At 43.1% G+C, this 26,770-nt stretch overlaps 1 protein-coding gene across 1 annotated transcript; it reads left to right on the top strand.

Annotated features, from left to right (window-relative positions):
• The first annotated feature begins 1,560 nt into the window (after window positions 1–1,560).
• Window positions 1,561–22,615, top strand: LOC130482949 (sodium/hydrogen exchanger 9B2-like). The gene is made up of 11 exons (XM_056855828.1): window positions 1,561–1,653; window positions 5,006–5,189; window positions 7,739–7,909; window positions 8,369–8,511; window positions 9,849–9,976; window positions 10,985–11,160; window positions 12,068–12,174; window positions 16,324–16,473; window positions 17,632–17,740; window positions 19,106–19,242; window positions 22,379–22,615. The coding sequence occupies exons 1-11, from the start codon at window positions 1,561–1,563 to the stop codon at window positions 22,613–22,615; spliced, it is 1,635 nt and encodes a 544-aa protein (XP_056711806.1).
• The last annotated feature ends 4,155 nt before the right edge of the window (window positions 22,616–26,770 follow it).

Here is a 26,770-nt window from a genome sequence, read left to right as displayed (position 1 = left end):
GGACTAGGATCTGGGAAACCCAGGTTCAAATCCCCACTTGTGCCGTGGAAGCTTTCTGGGTGACCTTAGGCCAGTCAAACGCTTTCGGCCCTGACCCTGGCTAATATTTGGATGGGAGACTTCCAAGGAATACCAGGGGCATGACGCGGAGGCATTGTCTCTTGCCTTGAAAATCCTACGGGCCCACCATAGGTCAGCTGTAACCTGACAGCAAAAAAACAATAATAGTTAAATCCTAAGGACAGTTATGCCCTTCTAAGTCCATTGATTTGTGCTGACAATTCTCATAAACCACATGGCAAACGCTGTATTGCAACGTACAACTCACAGTACACCTGATTTTATTTTGTTTCTGAAATTGTATCAGAAGAAATACTATGTCTTGCACTATGTCTCGCACATGTGGAAAAGACAGCAGGTGCCAGCGTGGCATAGTGGTTAAGAGCGGTGGTTTGGAGTGGTGGAGTCTGATCTGGAGAACCGGGTTTGACTCCCCACTCCTCCACGTGAGCGGCGGAGGCTAATCTGGTGAACTGGATTTGTTTCCCCACTCCTACACATGAAGCCAGCTGGGTGACCTTGGGATAGTCACAGCTCTCTCAGCCTCACCCACCTCACAGGGTGTCTATTGTGGGGGGGAAAGGGAAGGTGATTGTAAGCTGGTTTGAGTCTTCCTTAAGTGGTGGAGAAAGTCAGAATATAAAAACCAACTCTTCTTCAGGGATGTATTCATTGTCACTTAGTAAAAGCTGTCACTGAGGAATAATTTTAGCAGTTGCCTGTGCGTGTTCGGTTGTATGCTCAGAAATCTTGTGTGAGATCCAGACCAGTCATTGATTATTACTTCTAAAGTTACATGGGTTGGTTTCTCATGGGAGTACCTTTTCTTGTGCACTAAGATCTTCTCAGAAAGCCATTCTCAGGGTTTTGCACCTACAGACAAGCATATCTGTAGGTATATAGACCAGATTCTTTTCTGTGCTGACATCATGGTCATGGACTTTGGCCCCTGAAAAGGCCCAACAGCTTGGGTTATTTTTTATAGCTTTTAAAAGCTTAGATTTTGGAGAGCATCTATATGCTGGAGGGTTTTTTTGTCCTTCCTTTATGAGAGCCTGTTGTTTGGGGTTGACTGCTGCTATATTGTACATTATTGTGTTCGCTACTTGTATGGAACTGTTGTCAAATTATTGTTTGTTTTATCATTTTAATCTCTGCATTGAGCATCTTGAGTGGGAAAAGTGGTGGCATTAAATCTTTCAGAGAAAATGATCAAGCTAAAGCAAACCTTGAAATGCCTGCCCAAATAACTTCCCTTTATTTTGACTCAACAAAAAATGGATTTGTCTTGTCCTCTACTAAAAACTTTGAAAAATTATCTCGAGCAGACAGATGAGGCATAAACAAAGCTGTGCCATTTAGTTTTGGAGAGGAGAATGTTTTTTTGTTAAGTCCTTGTGGCTTCTGCAAAATCTCTGAAAGTTGGTGGGTGAATATCAGGCATCTGAAAACTCAGTTAGTTAATTAGGAAATCCTTTATTATATTTTAGCGTGGGCAAGATGGCAGAAGACGACCTGGTGGGAGAAACTGAGGATGGAGCATCATCTGCTAGTGTGAGCAAGGACATTCTTCCCACATATCCCACAGCTAAGGTATTTGTTTTGCTATCTTTTACAACTATATGTACAACTTTTAAGTTTGTTTGTTTTTTCTCAAAGGGATGTAGGCATCAGAAACAAATATACATATGACCTAGGAGATCTGTGATCAGGAACTCCCTCCCATGGTTGGCTGGTTGGTTGGTTGGTTGGTTGGTTTCTTTCTTTCTTTCTTTCTTTCGGCAGATACAACTACAGGATCTCTCTATTTGTATCTGAGCCACAGCATTGGATGGGTTTTTAAAAGAATTAATTCTCCTGTCATTCTCCTGATACAAACCCCCGAGTATCTATGGGTTTTCACCTGCAGGGTAAATATCAGTCCCAGTATGCATTAAACACACACGTTCTCCCCTTCCCATCTGCATTTGCCCTTTTTAAAAAACCACATCATGTGCAAAGTAAACCCATTTGAGCTCAATAGGATTTGATTCTAACACGCTTAGGATCTGGCTATCTACCTTCTACAAGCCCAGATTTTCATTTTTAAATACATTCATTGCATTACAAGAGCTTTTTTTTGGTAGGGGGCAACTAAGTTTAACTACAGGTGGCAGTATAATAGCATTTATATTGCAGTTTCAGATTTTGAAAGAACTTCACACATGTTATGTTAGGATGTTACATTGCATTTTCCTGGGTCTACTGCAAGGACTTTCAGTGAGACATGATACTCCTGGAACCCAGTTTTCAGGGGCACATAGACCTGATTTTGGCAGCTTGAAGTAAGGGGATTAAGTCATCAGTCCCACACTGTTTTCGTGACCTAAAATGAACCCAGGGAGCTACTGTTTGCCCCAATGGAAAAAAACTCCATTTCATGGAGCAAATAATGGGTCCCTGGGCTTTCTCATGTAAACAAAACAGCATGGGAGGGGGGACGGCTTAAACCACCACAGTCCTGATCCGGCCCTGGGCACATGGCAGTTGAGTTTCAAGCATGGAGCTAGGGCTACAAACATCCAGGTGGGGCCTAGAGATCTCCTGGAACTACAGCTGATCTCCAGAGTACAGAGAACCCTTCCCCTGGAGAAAAACGGCTGCTTTGGAGGGTAAATTCTGTTGCATCACGTCTCTGCTGAGTTGCTTCCCCAGACTCCACCCTCCCCAGACTCCACCCTCCCCAGACTCCACCCTCAAATCTCCAGGAATTTACCAAGCTGGATTTGGCAACCCTTCTCGGATAAAACAACAAAGGAGTGGGGGGGGGGAATCCTGACTGAACTCAACCAAAATACTGATTGCAAACCAAAGAGGTTGATCTGGAAAAAGTTAAAATTACAAATATATAAATTTTAATAAGGTGCACATGTAGATTAAAAGCATAAAACTCCGAGTAAAGGCAAAAACTTACACATTCAGTATATACAAACATAAACAACTGCGATGTACAATCTTTCTTTGACCAATATGAGATCCAAAAAGGACCAGAGACTACAAATCAAATGAACAGGGAATTTATCTTAAAGCACATACAGAGCTGCCCCTTGAGTAAGTAACCAAACTGCACAAGACGACTGAATTTATAACACTGCTTGTATAGCAAAAGAATTAAGAATGTACAAACATTCAGTTTACAGATAGAGAATAGAGACAGGGGTGAATTGTTCGTGCAGACTTTCTCTCATGCTCATGCAGAGCAACTCAGAGAGATAAATGGACCAATACAGAACTTCTGTCTCTCTCTGCATGTCACATTCAGGATGTTGCCCCTGCTCTCTCCCCTGGTTTTCCTGCCTTCCCACAATTTCCCTACCTCTCTTTCTTGCTGCAAGTCTGCTTGGTCAGGTGGTAGCCATCTTTCGTTTGGGAAGACGCTCAGCCCAGGAAGCTTCACGTTGTCGGGCAGACACCTGCTGAATAACTTGCCCCCAGGTAAATCATTGATTAAAATGGGAACTTTGAAACCTCAGAGCTTTAAAACCTCACCACAGACTGCCACCAAACCAGTTGAGGGCAACATCATTACATTTTTGGCAGAACCTACTGGCAAAAGGAGAAACCAAAGGTACGTTTTTGGGGCGTGGAAACAGTTGTAAACGTGAGAAGCTTTATTTCAGAGTAAAATTCTGAAAATCAGTATTACTTGGCTGTTCTTCGTCTGATTTTTCTGAAATTGGGCCAGTTATTAGCCTAGCGAAACAAGTAGCTCTGAGGAGCCAAAATTGAAAGCGGGCTGAAGGCAGTGTACAATATTGGCATCCTTTGAATGCCATCCCCAGTGGATCCCAGAAATCATACTGGCCAACACCTGACTACCAAACAGGTGGTTTAATGGAGCTGGTAGGATGTGCTACTCTTTGAGCTACCTTTGGTTTTGAGATGATCAGAGTTGTCTTGTGAGTACTGAAACATGCTTCACTTGCCCACCCAGACTGCAGTCCTCTGTGTTTCTGCCAGGAATCTGGTGTAGCACAGCAGCTAAGCCGCGATCAGGAAGATGTGCCAATTCCGATCTTACCTTGGCCCAAAACTCACTAGCAGTCTTAGCCAAGCCCGTCTCTCAGATAATCCTGGCCTGCCTTAACAGGGCTGTTGAAGGATTACTGTAATCATACGTATGTGAGGCTATAAACCCAAATGTGTACCATCACTGCACTTATTTCCCACCATTCATTTCCAGCTTCTTACCTACCTTTGCCCGGTTCGACTTATTCCCATCACAGTAGAGTCTTTATTGTCTCGATCTATATAGCTGACTTCCATTAGAATTTGATAAAATTACTTCCTGGATCATCTGATCCTACACCTGCCTAGTCCCACATTCTGTTCTACAAGTCCAGCTAGTCTCAAATTCTGTTCCTAACCGTGAGCAGCCAGAAGCCCCTAAGACATGCGTGCAGAGGAGTTAGAAATATCCACACCACCACCACCACCACACAAAAATGCAATTTGTCCCCAGCATCAGATAGTCATGTTTGGACTGCTTGGGGGTGGGGGAGAGAGTTTGGCTTGTTTGTTCCCTGTGAATGTGATGGTTGATGCAGAATAGAGTTGCTGGTTTGGAGAAGGGTTTCTCTGTGCTTAGCCTTCAAGAAATGCTGTCCATGTGTTTAAAAAAAACATTTGTATCACCTTGAGGACTTGGCATTTTTCCTTTTTGTCTTTATTATTGAAATGTAAGTGCAAAAAGAACTTTGTATCATTACTCTTTGCTTTCTTTTTGTAACTTCTATGATAATTTACAATGCAGTATTTAATTCATCTTACGGTCCACCATAAATATACTCAGAAGTCAGTTCCATTGAGTTCACTTAGTTCCCAGGAAATATGCATAGGAGTGCAGCCGTAGGTATCTGGCATCTTAGCAGAGACCTACAAAAGTGATTTGTTTGTTTTAATTCAGGAGGCCAATCTTTCAGATTCCAAAGCTGTTGATGGTGCCACACAGAAGACAGAAACAACTGCTCTGCTGAACAACTCGGGGCAGCAACCTCAAGAACCCGCAGATGAGTCAAAGATGCCAGGCAGACTGAAGCAAATATGCGCCTGCCCTCCACAAGGGATACTTTCCAGAACAATAACATACGGTATGTGTAAGAAAGGACAAGGATAATGAAACTACACCCTTTGGACTATGCTTGTTTTGTGGCTTTGTCTTTTTAACTTTCTGTGCAAAGGTTCAGGTCAGGTGACAGCCTAAAACAGACCTACACCAATTGTGATGCACCAGGTTGGATAGGGCTGTATTTTGGTCAACCAAAATTGCCAGTTGGTCCCTTCTCTCCCCCCTCCCCACCCCAATTTTGCAGTCCAGAGCACTCAGCACAACCAGAAAGTACATGGAATATCATGTGGGAGTGGAAGGCTTTACTTGTTCCATGCCGCATTGTTTTTCATAGTGGCTTTATTAGCTGCCTTGAATTATTTACAGCTTTCTATAGCTTGATAAAATTGATTAATTCCACCCAATGCAAGAATGGACAGCACTGGAATTGTTTAATATGATTGCTTGGTCTTTGATTAAAAGAACCCCTAATTTGTTGGGACCTTTGGACTCTCTGTCAACTCACTTCCACCTCTGATTCATTTCCAGAATATGGAAACTTCACTCAAAGTCACCAGCAAAGATATAGGGCATGCTCTTTCTCACAGCCCAGAAAAGGGTCTCTAGGAACATAGGTACTTCTGATGAAGCTATATAGGTTTGGCCCTGCCTAGATGGAGACTGCCTGGAAACGTATATAAGCCACTCTCAGCTGTTCTCAAAGAAAAGCAGGGCATGGATATGGTAAATAAAAAGCATGTCTGGGGCCTTGACCATTCCCTGTATATACATATCGCTATGTGTAAAGTGCCATCAAGTCACAGCTAACTTATGGTGATCCCAGCAAGGGGCTTTCAAGGCAAGTGAGAAGCATGGTTTGCCATTGCCTTCCTCTGGAGAGTCTTCCTTGGTGGTCTCTCTTCCAAGTACCGACCCTGCTTAGCTTTCCAGATCTAACGAGATCAGGCTATACTATTCCGCCTTCCCTCCCATATTTATCTGCTGAAGTCCTTTTTGCAAATAATGAGAGACTTCTAGTCTCCCCTTTGTTTTTTTCTGTCTGACTTTCAATCCATTGACTTTATAAAAAAAAATCAAAATTGTAAGCTCTTAAACTGGGTCTTCATGTTCTCACCCATAAGTGAACTGCAAAACAAGATTGTGGTGATATTGTATTTCTGATGGTGTGTTGAAATTGGGTTATGACCAATCACACACACACACACACACACACACAGAGAGAGAGAGAGAGAGAGAGAGATTCTCTGTCTTCTCCCAAATTATAACCCCAGAAACATGAGCCTCTGGAATCGTGTATTTGAAGAAATAACTAACGATACTGCCTCAAAAGCCACCAGTCCTATCCTGCGGGAAAGAGTCAAGTCTAAGTAAAATTATTGCACACTTCAGGTTGGTAGTTCTCTCCCAAGGGTCAGGAAGGCTTCCTCATAGAAATTTCCAGGTTTACTTTTGGTTATTAGCTCAAAAACACTTCTGCAGTTTTACAATTTCTTATTCCTTCCCTATCCTACTGGAATGCAGTGGGCATACGCAGTGGTCAAGGGATATCCAATATGGCTGCTTTGTTGACTCTATGCAGGTGCAGATCTGATCAGTGCTCAGGATGGAAGTTCTCTGTGAGCTCTAGTTAATTTAAAACAATTTTTTTAAATTGCCAAGTTGGAATGGCATCATTCCAAAGGAACAGACCTGTGGCTACCAAAGGCAGTCTGCAACATTTAAATGTCAAAAGAGCATCATGAGATGCCTGTCATTCATGGAACATCTTGAGATGCCATGATTCAGCATGAGTCTCAGTGGCACATTATAACTAGCTAAATGACCATGATCATAAGATGAGTTGTCATGTGAATTTGAGAATAGATCATTTTGCACACAGCGAAGGAGAGTCAGAATTGAACAGGGGTGTCAAACAGAACACCCGTGGGCCGGATTCGGCCCCTTGAGAGCTCTTATCCAGCCCACAAGCCAGCCGTGGAAGCCACCTCCCCCCACTCTCGATCTGGGCTGGTGAGGCACTGCCTGGCCCTACCAAGTGGCATTTATGTCATATCCAGCCCTCATAACAATTGTGTCTGACACCCTGATGCAGAAGCTCATTAGCATTCATGAATTTCCATAACTGGAATATCCCCCAATGAGACCCATGTTTTCCATCTATGTTTTCCAATGGCCGCCCATGGCTTGCCAAGAAGCAGCAAAAACAATTCCAAATTACTGACCCCCTCTAAACCAAAACAATGTGAGCACCGATACCTCCCTAAACCCCATTCAGAACCCAGCATAGCAGTTGTGCTGGTCTACAGTCTGGAACCTGTGCGTTGGTTGCACATCTGTATGCAACCATTGTTAACAAGCAACTGGGATAGTATTAGATAACATGGTGGCACGAAAGCAAGAACTTGTGGAAAGAAGCAACCAGGAAAAATTAAAATTACACTGACGTTATGAGCACAATTTTTTCTCATGCATTACAAATCACCATCCCCAATGAAACTTCTACAAATGCACTGACATGCTAAGGAATGTTCTGTAATGCATTGTGTGTGTTTTTTAATCCCTGTCTTCTAGGAGCAGCCGTGGTGCTGATCTGGGCGGTGGTCTGGTCTATTACAGGCCAAGAGTGTCTTCCTGGTGGGAACCTCTTTGGGATTTTGTTCCTCTTCTTTTTTGCTGTAATTGGTGGCAAATTGATGGGGCTGATTCAATTACCCGGTCTGCCTCCGCTCCCTCCTCTCCTTGGTAAGCATCTCAACGTCAGATGGGTGCATAACTTTGTATCGTGACACAGATGGCTTGTTGAAAGAAGGTGGGCTCGTCCATTGTCTGATTATGATCCACTGATAAAATTAGGGCTCCATAGTTTGGAAGTCCAGGTTGACGTGTCCTTCATGTCATGGTACTTCTCCTGCCAGGTACAACATTATCTTGCTCTTCTGCTTTTCTCCATACCATAAACATCTCAGTGGTACCACTCCTAGCTAGGTTATCCATCAAGGGACTGTCAGCTTGTTTTGAGAATTGACGCAAAGTTCATCCCAGCTTCTTTCTGCTGTATTCTTCGGCATTAGGCTTGGGTTTTTTGGTGTTTCCAGCGACAAAATGGGTCCACTCTGGCTCGGGTTTAGAATGCATTCTGCTGCTGTCTCTGACTTTTCTACATATATATAGTCATTAAGATGTTTTTCTCTGTTATTTTAGGAATGTTGCTTGTAGGATTTCTCCTTCGAAACATCCCCTCAGTCAGTGACCTAATCCAGATAGATACAAAGTGGTCGGCTGCCCTAAGAAGTATTGCCCTCGCTATTATCCTGGCCCGGGCTGGCCTCGGACTTGACCCAAAGGTGTGGTATCAAATGGTCCTTGCTTAAAACCAGAGCAAAACCTTGTAGTAGATTAGAGAATTTTCACAGACACAGGCCTAATTCTCACTAGGGCTAAAGCCATGCCTGGCCTCTACCACAGATGGAGGCTCCATAATTGAAAGAACCACTTGTCTTCATCTCTCCTCAAAAATTATTCTTATACGTTATAACACTAGCATGTTGGGGATAAAGCGAGGCTAGAACCCATCTCCATGCTTCCTTGTGGACAGAATTTCAATATTTACTTATTTATTTATAGCCCATCTTTCTTGCTGAGGCTCAAGGCAGGTTATACACAATGCAGTCAAATAGAAAAGATATCCAGCAAACAGTGTAAAATAGAATTAGGATCACCAAAATTAGAAACAATGCAGTTTTGAGAGAGATGGGCCAGATCTGGTCCTTGCGCCATTTGCTTTAGGAAAATAGCTGCCCTGCATGTGGAAGCCTGTCCCCATACACAGAACTGATTTTCTGGAATTGTGTCTTTACAGCTCATTCCTGAGCCTTTCAGCGGCCGGGGACGACGTGGTCGAGGCGCTGCTGCGGCACCTCCAAAGAGGTTCCCCAGCCGCCGAAAGGCTTTAAAAAGCCTTTTAAAAAAGTTTTTTAGGAAAACAGCGCATTTTTCTTCATAGAGAACAGTGAGGCTGCGCCAGGAACAATCAGACACAGCAGCACTGTTGCAGCAACACTGTTGAGTTCCTGGGCTGGAGGGGCTTTGGAAGCTGACTACCATCAGCTCCGCCCCCGGGAATGCCCCCCACACATACACACACGCTGGTGCCACATTTCTCTTCCGGGATTTAGGTCCCGGAGAGACTGCAGCGTCGGGGGAGCGGCGTTCAGCGTAAGTGCCTCTTATCACAGAATAAGAGAGCATTTACGCTGGTGGCGGGGTCATGCCACCTCCTATGCACCTCCAGCCCATTTCTCAGGAATGGGCTGTTAGTCTCACTAAAGTTATTTTGTTCAAACTATTCATTTCTGAGACAAATCCAGATGGCAGTATTTCTGAGCTGTAGTGGGACTTTCTGCATTCCAGGACCATTTCAAAGCCCGTACGCTAATTGAATAATATTCTGACTATAATTCTCTCTCTCTTTCCTGCCCCCCCCCAATCATGTGGAACATTTGCTGAATCTTGAGAAGTCGATGAGATGAATCCAAAGTATAAACCAAACTGGCACTTGTTGGATCCAAGCACCTTCCTTCTGTACCCTATTAGGAAAGCTGAGCATCGTAAATCTTCAAGGGTGTTCTGCTACCTGGAACTGAAAAAAATAACATGCTTCTCATTGCGGTTTACCTTGCAGGCTCTGAAAAAATTAAAGGCTGTCTGTTTACGATTGAGCTTCGGGCCTTGCTTCACTGAAGCATGTATAGCAGCGGTCCTGGCTCACTATCTGATGGACCTGCCATGGATCTGGGGATTTCTGTTAGGGTAAGAAGTAAAGCTGCTTTCTCCTACTTGCTTGGCTACATACTGCAGTTATTTTCCTCTTACTTAAGTTGCCTTTCCCCCTTTTAATTAATACCGTCTTTCCCATTTTAATCAATATTGTTATACTGGGGGGAGTATAACCAAAAAGTAACATCTAAAGGATTAATAGTGTTTTATGTTAATGGCCACCCTGAGGACTATAGCAAGGTATTGGAAAATGGCAGAATTCTGAACGTTTCGTTCTTGGTATTCTGAATTGTTGCAAATAGCTATGGCAGAAAAATCCACTTAAAGTTATTAAAGGCAAAGCTAATATATTGAATTTTTATTAAATGTGGCATGATTTCATCTCATGCACAAACCAGAAAGAAATTCAACATGCATCTAAACCATTTCAAAGATTATGGAAGTTAAATTAAAGTTATAATGACCGTTCCTCTTCTTTTCATTTCTAAATGTATTAACCACCTGTGCTGTTCTTGTACTCCTTTTATACCTGTAATCAAAAAAAAAATTTTTTACACACACACACAAGAATTTGCAGCAAATAGTAAACCCTCGACCAATAGTGCTGTAATTTTAGTTTAGCTATTTTTCTTCTTTCTTTTTTCCTCTTTGTTTGCTTCATGAATTTATGTGTTCCTGTGTTTGTGACTATGATTGTACCTATATCTGTTAATAAAATATGAAAAAAAAACAAAAAAAAGTTAAAGACAAGAACTGCCACAAACAAACAAACACCAAAAGTGGGTACACTGCAAAATTCCGTTTCGTTCAGTTGTTGTTTTTTGTTTCCCTGCATGAGTTCTGTTCTTACTGATACCTGCATCCCATTGTTAAAATGTAGCCGACAAATCATTGTGCATGTTGCATTTTCTTGTTCTCAGGAAAGACACAATGTCCTTTTTTTTAAAGAAAAGAAATTGCAAAACAGGACTGTTATTGGGGGGTGAGGGGAGCAGGTCCCATTCCACTGATGAGCTGAGGTCTGATACTGCATTCTTTCAGGTTTGTTCTAGGGGCTGTTTCCCCTGCTGTCGTGGTTCCCTCCATGCTGCTTTTGCAAGCCGGAGGCTACGGTGTTGACAAAGGTGTCCCAACCTTGCTCATGGCTGCTGGCAGCTTTGACGATATCTTGGCCATCACGGGCTTCAACACCTGCTTGGGGATAGCCTTCTCCACAGGTACCTGAACTGCTCCCTCAAACCGATGAGGCACGCTGTACACTTTTCTCTTTGGTGCGCTAGTTGACGACATTCAGGAGGTATATGATGATTAGAGTTGCCAGCCTGCATGGTGTAGTGGTTAAGAGTGGTGGACTCTAATCTGGAGAATCAGGTTTGATTTCCCGCTCCTTCACATGAATCGGCTTTGATTTCCCCATCCTACACATGAAGCCAGCTGGGTGACCTTGGGCTAGTCACACTCTCTTAGAGCTCTCTCTCAGCCCCACCTACCTCACAGCAGGGTGTCTGTTGTGGGGAGGGGAAGGGAAGGAGATTGTAAGCCGGGTTGATTCTCCTTAAATATTAAAGAAAGTCAGCATATAAAAGCCAACTCTTCTTCCAGGTGGCACCTGGAGAACTCGTGTTATTACAACTGAACTCCAGATGACCAAGATCACTTCTCCTGGAGAAAATGGCCGTTTTGAAGGGGGGACTCTATGGTGTTATATACCCTGCTGAGGTCCTTCCCCTCCCCAAACTCTGCCCTCCCCAGGCTCCACCCCCAAAATCGCAGGTATTTCCCAACCCAGAGCTGGCAACTCTAATGATGATGTGGGAAGTATTCTAAAATATGCTCCTCTGGATCTGTAATATGAAATGATCTACATGACTTGCTGAAGTTTAGCAATGGGTTGATCTCCAAGGATGGTGAGGTGGGAGGCTCATCCCACCTCACCATCAAGGAGCTAAAGCAGAAGAACATTTTTGTTCCTTCTCATGTGGTAGTTTGGCAACAAGAGCTTTGGCATGTGGTTGGCTGATATTTTGGATGTATTCTCTGAAATAAAACTAAGTTTATGAAACATTAGCAATAAGACTGTATCAAAAGCCGTTTTAATCCTCTTCTCCTGATACGTTCCAACAGGCTCCACCCTTTTCAGTGTTCTCCGTGGTTTGCTGGAGGTTGCGATTGGAGTAGCTGCTGGTGGGCTTCTAGGTATTTTTGTACGGTACTTTCCAAGCAAGGATCAGGTAAAGAAATAATATTGTGAAAAGTATCAGCCTTGCATCTCTTTAAGAATGCAAAATGAGGAATGGTTAATCTGAAACCCTTGCATATCTTGAATGGAAAATTTAAATATAATCTAGCTCTCTAGAGAGTAGCAAATTAATTTTCCAGTGCATTAATTTGCAAGGATACAAAGCCACTGCATTTCATTATCTTCTACGGCGTGGCATTTATGAAGATCACTGTCCCTCTCCCCCCCCCTTTCAAGCCTTAGGCATTTTCGTTGTACAAGAGGAAATGTTTTTAGTTTGTAGCAAGATTAAAGATTGAGGTCCATCTCTAATTATGGCAATTGTTTCGCAGATTGTTTTGTAATCATCAGAGTAAAACGAACAAAGAGCCATTAATGCTGAGATCTTTTCAAGAGTATTATACAAATAGTCTTGTATTTCCCATATTAATTGGACTGTATATTGCATATTGAAAATACAGACAGACTCTTTTCTTGGGTGGCCTGAAAAGGGGGGGAAGGCTGTGTTCAGCTAGGTTGGTTCTCCAACTATGTTTGCTAAATTTACTTCAGAAGATCATTGCCCTTTTAGCAAGAATTCTTCAGAATATTAAAAAAAAATCACTCACGCACAAAAGGTGGATGATAAAATTAAAGCAGTAGTGAGTTGACTCTCGTAATTTTTAAATAGAACAATTAAGAAAGAAATCCCCATTGTGGTTGGAATAGTAATTGAAACAGAATCTTTCTGGAGTAAATTGAAGTCTCTGCTGGAAATTGGATTGAGACATTTGTTCTCAGCCTATTGGGCCAGTCCAGACCCTCATGGTGACTTAAAGCTAAAGCACCATAAAATTGCAACATCAGTGCTAAAACAACAATAAAACAGATGCAAATTCACATGATGCTGCCTTATACTGAATCAGACCCGTGGTCCATTAAAGTCAGTATTGTCTACTCAGACCGCCGGCAGCTCTCCAGGGTCTCAGGCAGAGGTCTTTCAAATCACCTGCTTGCCTAGTTCCCTTTAACTGGAGATGCCTGGGATTGAACCTGGGACCTTCTGCATGCCAAGCAGATGCTCTACCACTGAGCCACGGCCCCTCCCCTCAGTTGGGAACCAGTGAAATAACACGACTCTCAAGTTGCTTTTAAAAACAAGTGGGTTTAAGCTGGCTGCCTGAAATTCAGCAGCGATGAAACTTCCAGAATCTATACGGGAGCCGCCACGGAAAAAGCACAGCTCCTTGTGGTCATCTGCATGTGCTCAGCACTTAGAACACAGCCTCACAAGATCATTGTCAGTGGGGTTTATCCATATGATGGGGTTTAGTGATCCCTAAGGTATTCTGATCCCTGAGAATGGAGGATTTTCAAAGTAAGAGTCAAAATATTGTCGAAGGCTTTCACGGTCAGAGTTCATTGGTTCTTGTAGGTTATCCGGGCTGTGTAACCGTGGTCTTGGAATTTTCTTTCCTGACGTTTCGCCAGCAACTGTGGCAGGCATCTTCAGAGTAGTAACACTGAAGGACAGTGTCTCTCAGTGTCAAGGGTGTAGAAAGAGTAATATATAGTCAGAAAGGGGGTGGGTTTGAGCTGAGTATTGTCCTGCAAAAGTATTGTCCTGTAAGTATCAAGATAATGTGCTAATGAGGGTATGGTATGTTAATATGGAACCATTGTATCCTGAAGTGATCTGTTAATGTGTGTAATCCAAAACTAATCTGTATGGCTATTGTTGAATGTTGTCTTTGTCTGGAGGTTTTTCAGGGCAGGAAGCCAAGCCTTATTCATTCTTAAACTCTCCTCTTTTCTGTTAAAGTTGTGCTGATGTTTGTGAATTTCAATGGCTTCTCTGTGCAATCTGACAAAATAGTTGGTAGAATTGTCCAGTCTTTCAGTGTCTTGGAATAAGACCCTGTGTCCTGTTTGTGTCAGTCCATGTTCAGCCACTGCTGATTTCTCAGGTTGGCCAAGTCTGCAGTATCTTTCATGTTCTTTTATCCTTGTTTGTATGCTGCGTTTTGTGGTCCCGATGTAAACTTGTCCACAGCTGCAAGGTATACGATATACTCCTGCAGAGGTGAGGGGGTCTCTTTTGTCTTTTGCTGATCGTAGCATTTGTTGTATTTTCTTGGTGGGTTTAAACACTGTTTGTAGGTTATGTTTTTTCAAAAGTTTCTCCATCCTATCAGTGACTCCTTTAATAAATGGCAAGAATACCTTTCCTACTGGAGACTGTTTTTCTTGAGTTTTCTGATTTTTGTTTGGTTTAATGGCCCTTCTGATTTCATTCTTGGAGTAGCCGTTTGCTAGCAGTGCGTGATTTAGATGGTTAGTTTCTTCCTTGAGAAACTGTGGTTCACAGATCCGTCTTGCACGGTCCATTAATGTTTTGATTATTCCTCTTTTCTGTCGGGGGTGGTGGTTGGAGTTTTTGTGTAAGTAGCGATCTGTGTGAGTTGGTTTCCGGTAGACCTTGTGACCTAACTGAAGGTTTGATTTACGGATGACAAGGGTATCAAGAAATGGGAGTTTACCCTCAATTTCCTTTTCCATGGTAAACTGAATGTTTGGATGGATATTATTAAGATGGTTTAGAAAGTCCATTAATTTTTCTTCACCATGGCTCCAAATGGTAAATGTATCATCTACGAACCTGAACCAGACTGTAGGTTTGTAAGGTGCTGATTCTAATGCTGTCTTTTCAAAATATTCCATGTAAAAGTTTGCTATTACTGGACTGAGTGGACTTCCCATAGCTACTCCATCAATCTGTTCATAAAATTCTTGATCCCATAGGAAATAACTTGTTGTCAAACAATGGTGAAATAAGGCTGTTATATCTTCTGGAAAAATCTGGTTAATCAATGAGATTGTGTCTTTAACTGGAACCTTGGTAAAGAGGGATACAACATCAAAACTGATTAATATATCCTTTGGATTGAGTCTTAACGGACTGATTTTGTTGATGAAGTGAGTTGAATCTTTGATGTAAGAAGTGGTTTTTCCAATGTGGTCCTGTAGGAGGGTGGTCAAATATTTAGCTAATTCATATGTTGGGGAACCAATGGCACTCACGATGGGTCGGAGTGGAACGGGATCCTTATGAATTTTAGGTAGTCCATATAATCGTGGTGGTTGTGCTTCAGTCTTGCATAGTTTTCTGTGTGTGTCGGGATGAAGAGTAGAATTCTTGATCAGAATGCTAGTTTTCCTGGTAATTTTGCAAGTTGGATCTCGTTTTAGTTTTTTGTATGTGGCAGGGTCCAGAAGTTCCTCAATCTTCTTTTTGTATTCTTCTGTTTTCATGATCACTGTGGCATTGCCTTTGTCAGCTGGTAGAATAATGATTTCTGGATCTGCATTGAGGGTCTTGATGGCGTTTCTCTGAAAGACTGGACAATTCTACCAACTATTTTGTCAGATTGCACAGAGAAGCCATTGAAATTCACAAACATCAGCACAACTTTAACAGAAAAGAGGAGAGTTTAAGAATGAATAAGGCTTGGCTTCCTGCCCTGAAAAACCTCCAGACAAAGACAACATTCAACAATAGCCATACAGATTAGTTTTGGATTACACACATTAACAGATCACTTCAGGATACAATGGTTCCATATTAACATACCATACCCTCATTAGCACATTATCTTGATACTTACAGGACAATACTTTTGCAGGACAATACTCAGCTCAAACCCACCCCCTTTCTGACTATATATTACTCTTTCTACACCCTTGACACTGAGAGACACTGTCCTTCAGTGTTACTACTCTGAAGATGCCTGCCACAGTTGCTGGCGAAACGTCAGGAAAGAAAATTCCAAGACCACGGTTACACAGCCCGGATAACCTACAAGAACTAAGAGTCAAAACCTTAACATGTGGCTAATAACTTAATGATACCCAATGGACTTCTTTCAATAATAGTTCTCACCAGCTCATTCAGGTTAACATCTGCATTGCTGCATCTTGAACTAGTTGCAGCTTGTGGGTAGCATTCAAGGGAAATTGCATGTAGTAGTCCATGCAGATTTTACCATGACAGTGATTCTGTCATTTTAGGGTAATGCTAAATAGTAGTGATTATTGTTTTAAAAAAGGAAAGAAAGAGAAAAAGCTTCAATAATCCTTTTTTTATTTTCTTCTCTGGCCCTAGGTATCAGTTGTATGGCGGAGATCATTCTTTCTAGTAGGCCTGTCTGTGTTTGCTATTTTTAGCACCAACAACTTGGGCTTCCCTGGATCTGGAGGGCTCTGTACCATTGTCTTGGCATTCCTGGCTGGTCTTTCATGGGCTGATGAGAAGGTGAGCGTTCAGTCAACATGCCGCTGAGAAGTCACTTTGATTCTGAAGAACAAAGTAGGATAAAATAGATTAAGTGCCAGCAGGATTGCTGTATAGTAGACCCGTTCATTTAAGGCTGCTTTCACACATGTCGAATAATGCACTTTCAATACACTTCTGCAATTGTTTTCATCTTATGTTCTTATCTGGATTTTCCTGTGAAAATCCAGATAAGAACATAAGATGAAAACAGGAAAATCCAGATGCAAACGATTGCAAAAGTGCATTGAAAATTCATTGAAAGTGTATTATCCAACACGTGTAAAAGCAGCTTAAGAGCCAACTGCCCTGATCTGGCTTCCATGGATGGGAGGAGGCTTTGGCACATGCACAACTGATGGAGATTTGGATCTGCATCAAGGGTTATGCTTTAAGTGTACAGCTTGATTGGGCTGGTGAGTTCTAGTGAACAGGCTGAAAGGGGGGTAAATTCACAGTTATGTATTCAAGCAACACATCAAAAGTGGCCTGTATCCAACTACATTGAGATGATATAAGGGCACTTCAGTTTTCTTAAGAGAGTGTGGCAATTACTACTAGCCCCTCTCTTGCACTTCAGACTTCTGCTGAGCCCCAGGAACAAAATTTCAGGGGTCTCAGTGGATTGCAGCAGGCGAGGGAATCAGCAGAACTCTCCATCCCTTTTAAGAAAACTTAATGACACAAATTTTCCTAACTGCATGGTTGGATACAGGCCACTTAAAAAAAAGTTTCAGTGCTATTAACTTTTCTCATATAAAAAGAATGCCAGTCATGCTCTCAGCCTGACCTCCTTCACAGCTTTGGGGATAAAATGAGGGGTGGCAGAAATAAAGAACATTAGCTTGAGTTTCCTGAAGGAATAGCAGGATTTAAAAAAAGGAAGACCTCATGATTCCTTTAGGACTTGGAATATTTGAAAGATAATGATTCCTCTTTCTTCACAGAAGAATCAAGTTTCTGATGGCAAGTGAGCTATACTTTGATTTAATCAAGTAATGTCTGAATTCGTGTATGCTACCCTGAAATTGATCGATTTTTACACATGCCATGGTCCTCCCATCATGAGGGCAAATACTCGAGTGGGGAACAGGCAAGCAAAATTTGTAATGCTGCTCATTTTTGCTCTTTGTCCTGCAGAAAGAGGTAGAAAAAATTATTCGAGTTGCCTGGGAGATTTTTCAACCCTTTCTTTTTGGTTTAATTGGAGCTGAAATATCTGTCCTCTCTCTCAAACCAGAAACGGTTGGTAAGTTTCCTTAGGAAAACATTAGAGGCAATTGAAATTGTGGCTCGCTTCCTTCCTGAGGTGTACCAGTGAAGTGGCTTTTCCAGGCCTTGTGTTTCCTATGACCAAAACGTATATAGAATCCAAAGGGCTTTACACACATTATTGTGTTGTAATTTGTGCAACAGCCCTGCAAGGTAGGTCAGTATTATTGCTATATTCAGATGGTGGTCTGATACTGAGATTTACTTCTTAGGGTGATGCAGGGAAGGATGATAAGATAAGAGCTAACATGGTATTAAATAAACATTATTATTAAAAAAAAAGATATAAGAGCTACCTTGAGCCAAGAGGAGAGGAGAGCTATACGTATTTTAATTATAAATAGATTGCCAACAAGATTAAGAGGGCCACTCTTGATTATGTTCAAGGTTAAATTGCAAACACACACACATATGCACACGATATCCATTTAGAAATAAATTTCAGTACGTAACTAAATTTAAGCAGCTTAAATAGACATGACTAGCCTGATCTTGTCAGCTTGGAAGGTAAGCAGGGTCGGTACTTGTATGGAATCATCTACAGGAACTTATGGCGCTCCCCCTCACTGTCAGTTTTTAAGCAGAGGCTGGACAAACAGAAGAAGAGTTGGTTTTTATATGCCGACTTTACCACTTAAGGGAGAATCAAACCGGCTTACAATCACCTTCCCTTCCCCTCCCCCCAACAGACACCCTGTGAAGTAGGTGGGGCTGAGGGAGTGTGACTAGCCCAAGGTCACCCAGCTGGCTTAATGTGTAGGAGTGGGGAAACAAATCCAGTTCACTAGATTAGCCTCCGCAGCTCATGTGGAGGAGTGGGGAATCAAATCCGGTTCTCCAGATCAGAGTCCACCTCTCCAAACCACCACTCTTAACCACTACACCACGCTGGCTCTCCACTTGCCAAGAATGCTCTAGGCTGATCCTGCATTAAGCAAGGGGTTAGACTAGATGGCTTGTATGGCCCCTTCAAACCATATGATTCTGTGAAGACCACCAAGGAAGACTCTGCAGAGGAAGGCACTAGCAAACCACCTCTGCTCATCTCTTGCCTTGAAAACTCCATAGGCCTGGGGTCACCATGAGTCAATTGCAACTATTATTATTATGTAACTAAATAAATTTCTGGTTCCTTAAACAAGTAGCTTACACCATTGGCGTTTGTAAAAAGTGCCTTACACATCAAATTGGTTTATGCCGCATTCATTATGTCTGATTAATATCTGTTAAGGAGGGATGGCTGTTGCGTGGAGGGAACACTTTTGATTGCTCTTCCAAATAACAAAAAGCCCAGGAACACATTTTTGGTTTGCAGATAACAAAATGTATTTCTCTGTGGCAGGACTTTGTGTAGCCACGCTAAGTATTGCGTTAGCAGTACGAATTATTGCCACGTTCTTGCTGGTATCTTTTGCTGGCTTTGAGTTGAAGGAGAAAATCTTTATTTCACTGGCGTGGATCCCCAAAGCAACCGTTCAGGTAGAGTATGCTTTTACAGAAGGCCAGTGGCTTCTGCAACCAAGAGGTTTCTTATATACTGTTGTCCCTCTCATGTATGTCAGTACATTACTTTGACTATTGCAAGGAATAGGGGTGCATGGGTAAGGAATTCCCGTATCTTACCCTGTACTCATTTTCGCTAAAACATCTTCCTTATCACTTTTTTGTTAAAGAGCAAGAGAAAAGCAGTTGCCCAACCCAGGCGTAATCTCTTAACCAGGGTTGGGAGTTCAGGGTGGCGCTGCAGATCACAAGTTTCTTGCTTTTCCCCTCCTGTGTCAGCCAGATTCTCTTACAGCCCGTTTGCAAATCTGATTCAATCTCTGATTTCAAATGCCCATTACAAGAGTGGACTGGTTTAATATTAACCATAGTTAGCACTGATGTAAACATACTACATGACACACTGCCAAGTCAGTCACACCCACTGAGTAAAGCCCAGCAGCCGTTGTTTTGAAGAGGGACTAGAAGGCATGGCCTTTCTTGACAGAGGAGTAACTTCCCAGTAGCCAGCAAACAAACACAAGTTTGAATATCCTAGATATAGACAGATCTTTTTTCAAAGAGGGAAAACAAAAGAGGCAAAGTGTGGGTATCATGACAAAAACATGAAGCTGCCTTATACTGAATCAGATTCATTGGGTTAGTCAAAGTTGTCTTCTCAGACTGGCAGCCGCTCTTCAGGGTCTCAGATGGAGGTCTTTGACATCACCTAAAATCTGACCCAAGTTGGAGATAACATGGATTGAACTTGCAACCTTCTGCATGCAAAACAGATGCTCTGCCACTTAGCCATGCCCCTTGCCTAGTAGGTTAGGGAGGCAACATTCAATCAGGGATATTGGGGGAGGGGTAACCCCACCTCTTTCCCAGTTCCATTACCCTGATCCATATTAAGGCCCCTGCAGCTGCTTCTTAGGGCAATATCTGGAGTTCCTGTCAACGTCCTCCAACATCTTGCATGGGCTGGACCTCAGCTTGATTTTTTTGCCTGCTGGACCACACCAACTCCTGAGGAGATTTGTTAGTCATAGCAAACCGTCATGAGGCACCATGAAAGCCATATGAAGAGTAGTTGTATTATTGGTCATGTGTGCATGTCAGGGGGAAGAAGAAGAGTTGGTTTTTGTATGCCAACTTTCTCCACCACTTAAGGAAGACTCAAACTGGCTTATAATCACCTTCCCCTCCCCACAACACACACCCTGTGAGGTAGGTGGGGCTGAGAGAGCTCTAAGAGCTGTGACTAGCCCAAGGTCACCCGGCTGGCTTCATGTGTAGGAGTGGGGAAACAAACCCGGTTCACCAGATTAGTGTCAGTCTCTCGTGGAGGAGTGGGGAATCAAACCCGGTTCTCCAGATCTGAGTCCACCACTCCAAACCACCACTCTTAACCACTAAACCATGCTGGCTCTCAAAGGGGGAGGTCAAAGGGCTTCACTAGCCAAAGGGGGGCAAGAGGAGAAGGGGAAAGATGCACACCAAGGGCAAAAACACATGGTTGCTTTAGGCTCCTTTATTCCCTGTTTCAGCCAGGATCGAATGCACATTCAGCAAAGCGCATGCATGCGATCCTGGCTGAATCCTGGCTGAAACAGGGAATAAAGGAGGCTAAAGCAACCATGCATTTTCACCTCAAGATTTAAAGGTCCACCTTTTGTTGTCATTAAAACATTTAACATTGTAAGAACATCTGTTTTAGATACTACAAGTTATTTTTTTAAAAACAACCAATAATATTACAGGTCAAAAACTCCCTTTGGGGCTCTTGGCACCCATAAGTAGTTAAAGATCTGTTCAGTTTATTTATAGCAGTAATTACTCAGAGTATAAAACCGGCTAATTACATAGATATACCTGAGAGGTAAATCAAATAACAACATCCCTCGCATTGACTCCAAGTGTCAAATACTCATCTAAGTTTTTAAAGTTTCTATCCCACGTTTCTTCTTAGAAAAACCCAAGCTTAATGGGCAAAGGTGGGATTGCCTTTAGTTGATGAGCCTGGGGTATTGTCCCTCCCCCCATGAATTTCCATTTTCTGCTCAAATAAGGCCAACTGTGTCTGTCTACACACACACATATCCATCCACCCTGAAGGAATCCCCTGTAATATGTGGAGTCTGGACTTTTGGAAGGAGCAGCAGAGCCCAGGGGAGTTACAATAAATATTACAATATTTAATTTAGACTGAACAACAACAACAAAATTTTAAATACTGAATTGGTTTCAATCCTTGTACACCAAGTGGTAGGCTTTTCACTGTTTCCGAAAAGTGTCTAGGCTCCATCTTTTTGGAGGCTTTCACACAAAGGGAATTCTGTAGTTGGGGAAGGAGCTATCAAGAATATCTCTCTGGCTGCCCCTTGCTGGTCCAAACATTGAACATGGATGACCTGGCTAAGAGGATGAGGCATTCTGTAAGATCATGGGCAGCAGCTAATTCTCAACACGAGCCATAATTGAATTGACTCAGTGCTAGAGAATTGAACACACTGACTCGCTCCAGTGTGGGCACAAAAGTCCCAAAAATTTGACACAGCCTTCCCCTTACCTTGGGATCTCATTCCCTTGTGCCTGGGCTTTGACTTGTGTGCAGGAGAAGAGTTGGTTTTTATACACTGATTTTCTCTACCATTTAAGGAAGAATCAAACCAGCTTATAATCACCTTACCTTCCCCTCCCCACAACAGACATCCTGTGAGGTAGGTGGGGCTAGTAGAGCTCTAAGAGAGCTGTGACTAGCCCAGAAGGAGCCACTGACCCTTCAGTCAGATAAAGAAATTTCCTATCCCACAAACACCAACCTAGGGAGACTCTGAACTGGCCAATTGAAATAATCTGATTTATTAAAGATAGCTAGAATCCAATCACTGCTTTCCTTCTCCAGAGGTGGGGTGTGATTTCTGTCCCTTTCCCTTCTCCCAGTGCAGCGCCCCAGTGTTTTTCCCAGGTTCCCTTTAAATACCATGGACTGAGTCCCTACGTCAGGGGACTCAGTGGGCCACAGCGGAAAAGGTAAGCAGGGAAATTCCCTTCCGCAAGCTCTGCTCCACTCGTGGTTCTCACTGGATACCGGCCAGTGGATTTTTGTTGATTCTTTGTTTTCTTGCAGGCCGCGATCGGCTCAGTTGCCTTAGATACGGCACGAACTCATCAAGATCAGACGTTAGAACAATATGGCATGGATGTCTTGACAGTGGCTTTCTTAGCAATTCTGATCACGGCACCAATTGGAGCTCTGATCATTGGCCTGGCAGGACCCAGGCTGCTCCACAAGGCAGATGCTGGCAGCGAAGACCATGATAAGCATGAAAGAACAGAAGAAATTGACATATCTGGACGGGTATAGGGTGTTTGTGTTACGCACTGTCGAGTCGCTTTCGACTTACGGCAACCCTATAAATTAATGACTTCTAAAATGTCCTATCAGGTCTTGCAAAATTGAGGGCTGTGGCTTCCTTGATTGAAACAATCCATCTCACGTAGGGTCTTCCTCTTTTCCTGCTGCCTTCAACATTCCCTAGCATTATTGTCTTCTCCAGTGATTCTTGTCCTCATAATGTGATCAAAGTACTAGAGCCTCAGTTTAACCATTTAAATCCCCTTACCTGGGTAGCCCAGGCTAGCCCAATCTTGTCAGATCTCGAAAGCTAAGCAGGGTCAGTCCCGGCTAGTATTTGGATGGGAGATCACCCAAGGAGTACCAGGGTTGTGACGTGGAGGCAGGCAATGGCAAATGTCTCTTGCCTTGAAACCCCTACGGCAGGGGTCTCCAACCTTTCTGAGCCTGCGGGCACATTTGGAATTTGACAGTGTGGTGGGCACAGCCACAAAAATGGCTGCCGCAGGACGCACCACGGCTTACCTTCAGTCACACAGTAAAAATCCTTGTGTTGTGGTGGCAGCTGCTGCCAAAGCAATGTTTTTTTTAAAATCTGCACAGCCTATCAAATCGCCAATCAGAAACCTTGCTGGGGCGATACCTCACCTGCCTCCATCCTGTTTCTAAAAGCGCTTGGCGGGCACCAGGAAAGAAGAAGGAGTTGGTTTTTATATGCCGACTTTCTCTACACTTAAGGGAGACTCAACCCAGCTTACAATCACCTTCCCCTCCCCACAACAGACACCCTGTGAGGTAGGTGGGGCTGAGAGAGTGTGACTAGCCCAAGGTCACCCAGTGGGCTTCGTGTGTAGGAGTGGGGAAACAAATCCAGTTCACCAGATTAGCCTCCGCCGCTCATGTGGAGGAGTGGGGAATCAAACCCAGTTCTCCAGATTAGAGTCCCACCGTTCTTAACCACTACACCACGCTGGTTCTCGAGTGTTGATGGAAGTCGTGGTGCCCTTGGGATCCCTGCCCTTCATGGTTGCCATAAGGATGGATGGGGGGATTTAGTTTATTGCTGGATGGACAAACGAGTGCAGTGGCTGTTTAGACCTTGGTGTCCCGGTGCAGAGAGGCACTGTTTGCTGAGAGAAGTGGTGACAGATTACCCATCAGATCCTGTTCTGTCATAATTCTCATAAAAAGTACAGTCGCGGAATGAAGAGAAATTTCAGGTAGTTCTGATGGTCCAGATCAAAACCCAAAAACACGGACCATGTAATCCCTTTTCATTAGGACGGACCAAAATGACGCAAAGCAATCTCTTTATTAGGCTGGATGTTTTTATTTTTTAAAGCCAGGGTGGGTTGAAAGAAGGTGTTTTTAAGCCAGAGTTTTAAGGGCCTTTACCTGCAAGCATCTTCTGTGAAATGCTGAGCAGGAATGCATATTTTTAAAGGTGCTGGTAACATATTTCAACCTTGGCTTTTTTGGGAAGGAGAAAAAAAAATGGAAGTCCCCCACTGAATACAAAAACCAGCAGTTGATCAAATGGCCCTCTTAACACCAGGTGAAACAGATCCTTTTGGGAATGGAACTGAAAAGAAAACGTTAGTGTTGGTGATCACATTTGTTCTGCTCTTTTCTTTGGCTTTTATGACTCAAACACCCTGTTCTATTATTCTTTTTTGTTGTGCATGTTTCCCTTGGCATATGTGAACCGATCATGGGAAGCCAGAGCCTGTAATTTTTGTGATGGAAGAGTCTGCCTTCAAATAGCAAAGTATTCTCTGGAGGCCAGACAAGAGAAGCTGATTGCTTTTTAACAGTCGCAGCTTGCATCATTTTGTAAAACGATAGTCGCCAGGATTATCCTAGTTCGTTATTAAGTACTAACACTTCTCTCTCTGAAGGCCTTTCTGCATAAACCAATTTATTGTGCAGTCAGGGTGCATTTGTTTCTTTTTTCTTGTTCCTGGCCTTTAGGTTCCCCTTTTGTAGCATCTTACAAGCAATCAGAGGAATTTGTTTTCACAGATACAGAATAGATTTTCATTCCAGATAACATATTCATGATTGCTACATGAAATATAGAATCAGAGTTGGAAGGGACCACCAGGGTCATCTAGTCCAACCCCATGCACAATGCAGGAATTTCACAACTACCGGTACCTCCCCCCCCCCAACACACACACACAGCGACATCTACTCCATGCTCAGAAGATAGCCAAGATGCCCTCCCTCTCATCATCTGCTTAAGGTCATAGAATGAGCATTGCTGACAGATGGCCATCTAACCACTTCTTAAAAACCTCCAGAGAAGGAGAGCTTACCACCTCCCGAGGAAGCCTGTTCCACTGAGGAACCGCTGTTAGAAAATTATTCCTAATGTCTAGACAGAAACTCTTGATTTAATTTCAACCCTCTGGTTCTGGTCCTACCTTCTGGGGCAACAGAAAACTCAGCACCCTCTTGTATATGACAGCCCTTCAAGTACTTGAAGATTATTATCGTATCCCCTTTCAGTCTTCTCTTCAGGCTAAACATACCCAGCTCCTTCAGCCTTTACTCATAGGACTTGGGTCTCCAGACCCCTCACCATCTTTGTTGCCCTCCTCTGGACCTGTTCCAGCTTGTCTACATCTTTCTTAAATTGCAGTGCCCAAAACGGAACACAGTACTCTAGGTGAGGTCTAACCAGAGCAGAGTAAAGCGATACCATCAAGTATTATGCCCTGACCTGGATGGCTCAGGCCAGCCTGATCGCAGTGGACCTCAGAAGCTAAGCAGGGTCAGCCCTGGTTAGTATTTGGATAGGATACATCCAGGGAAGGCCAGGGCTGCTACCCAGAGGCAGCAATGGCAAACTACCTCTCTTCATCTCTTGCCTTGAAAGCCCCCGTGAGGGGTCGCCATAAGTTGGCTGTGACTTGACAGCACTTTCTACCACCACCATTACAAGCATCTATTTGGTATTTTTGGTGATATAATAACCAATGACTGACACTCTGACCCTTAAGATACCCAGACCTTTGTTCTGAGCATATTGGGAGCCTTCTGTTTTATGTATTGTACCATCCAGTGTTTTTTCAGCCAACTTCCACACAAAACAATGCACTGCAAGTTTTGAAAATATTTAACTTTTATCATTTGATCAGCAGAGGATGGTATGCTTCCCCTCTTCTGTAGCGGAGCGCACACTCCAGAATATAGCACTATTGTCATTGAAAAGAGATTCATGGGGACATAGCAGAATTAAATGCAATGGGGAACACTTTTAATGATTGCAAGCCAATATGGTATAATAGTGAATTTGTTGGTCTTGGACTGGAAAGCCCTGGGTTCAAATCACTCTAGTGTACATTTCACTGGGCAGCTTTGGGCTAGTCATGTTTTCTCAGCCTAACCTACCTCACAGGGTGGTCACGAAGATAGCATGGGATGACTGCAAGACTTCAGTCTGAATGCCGTGGAGGAAGGGCAGGATACCAACATTTAAAAAAAAAAAAAAGTGTAGAAAGAATGACTTTTCCAGACACTTGGTTGTACATAAGAATCCTGCCAATAAAATGCCACTGTTTCCAGTTGTGTGTGTGATTCCCAAAGTTTAGAGAGGGTCTTGCTGATCAGTCTCCCCCCCCCCCCCTCCTCCATGAATGTTGCTTGAAATTAAAGGGAGAATTGGTTGAGGAGATACTTGAATTCAAGATAGCTTTGGGGACTAGAATTAATAATGAAATCAAAATACATGTTTTGAGTTATAGGAGGCCAGACGAGTCTCTCTTTCTTCATGGCCCAGTACATACCTTTCAGCCTCTGCCCATCGTGGGCATTCAAACAAACCTTTTATGACATAAAACTGAACAAAAGAAGCGGAAAGACCTTTGACTTAATTGGTGGAGTGATCCAACTAGCTGCAATGTTGGAGAACCATTGGGGTGGGGTGTCAGATTTAGTAATGAATCTTCATAGCCAGCGTTAACTCCCCTTGCACTATAGCTCCCATATCAATTTGGGGCTAGCTACGGCCATTTTCTCAGGGAAGATCCATGAGGTGCTAGAATTCAATAGGTCTGTAACACATGAAGCTGCCTTAAACTGAATCAGACCTTTGGTCCATCAAAGTCAGTATTGTCTGCTCAGGCCGGCAGTGGCTCTCCAGGGTCTCAGGCTGAGGCC

This window comes from Euleptes europaea, chromosome 9, assembly GCF_029931775.1.
Source record: "Euleptes europaea isolate rEulEur1 chromosome 9, rEulEur1.hap1, whole genome shotgun sequence".
In the NCBI taxonomy this organism is placed as follows: domain Eukaryota; kingdom Metazoa; phylum Chordata; class Lepidosauria; order Squamata; family Sphaerodactylidae; genus Euleptes; species Euleptes europaea.
This window is presented reverse-complemented; position numbering and strand designations above follow the sequence as displayed.

What these genes read in the sequence shown, in the direction of transcription:
- LOC130482949 (XM_056855828.1), top strand. Translation starts at nt 1,561, where the DNA reads ATGGCAGAAGACGACCTGGTGGGAGAAACTGAGGATGGAGCATCATCT. An exon ending in GGGGATAGCCTTCTCCACAG is followed by an intron (nt 11,161 to 12,067) that starts GTACCTGAACTG and finishes ACGTTCCAACAG; the next exon opens with GCTCCACCCTTTTCAGTGTT. An exon ending in TCTCAAACCAGAAACGGTTG is followed by an intron (nt 17,741 to 19,105) that starts GTAAGTTTCCTT and finishes TCTCTGTGGCAG; the next exon opens with GACTTTGTGTAGCCACGCTA.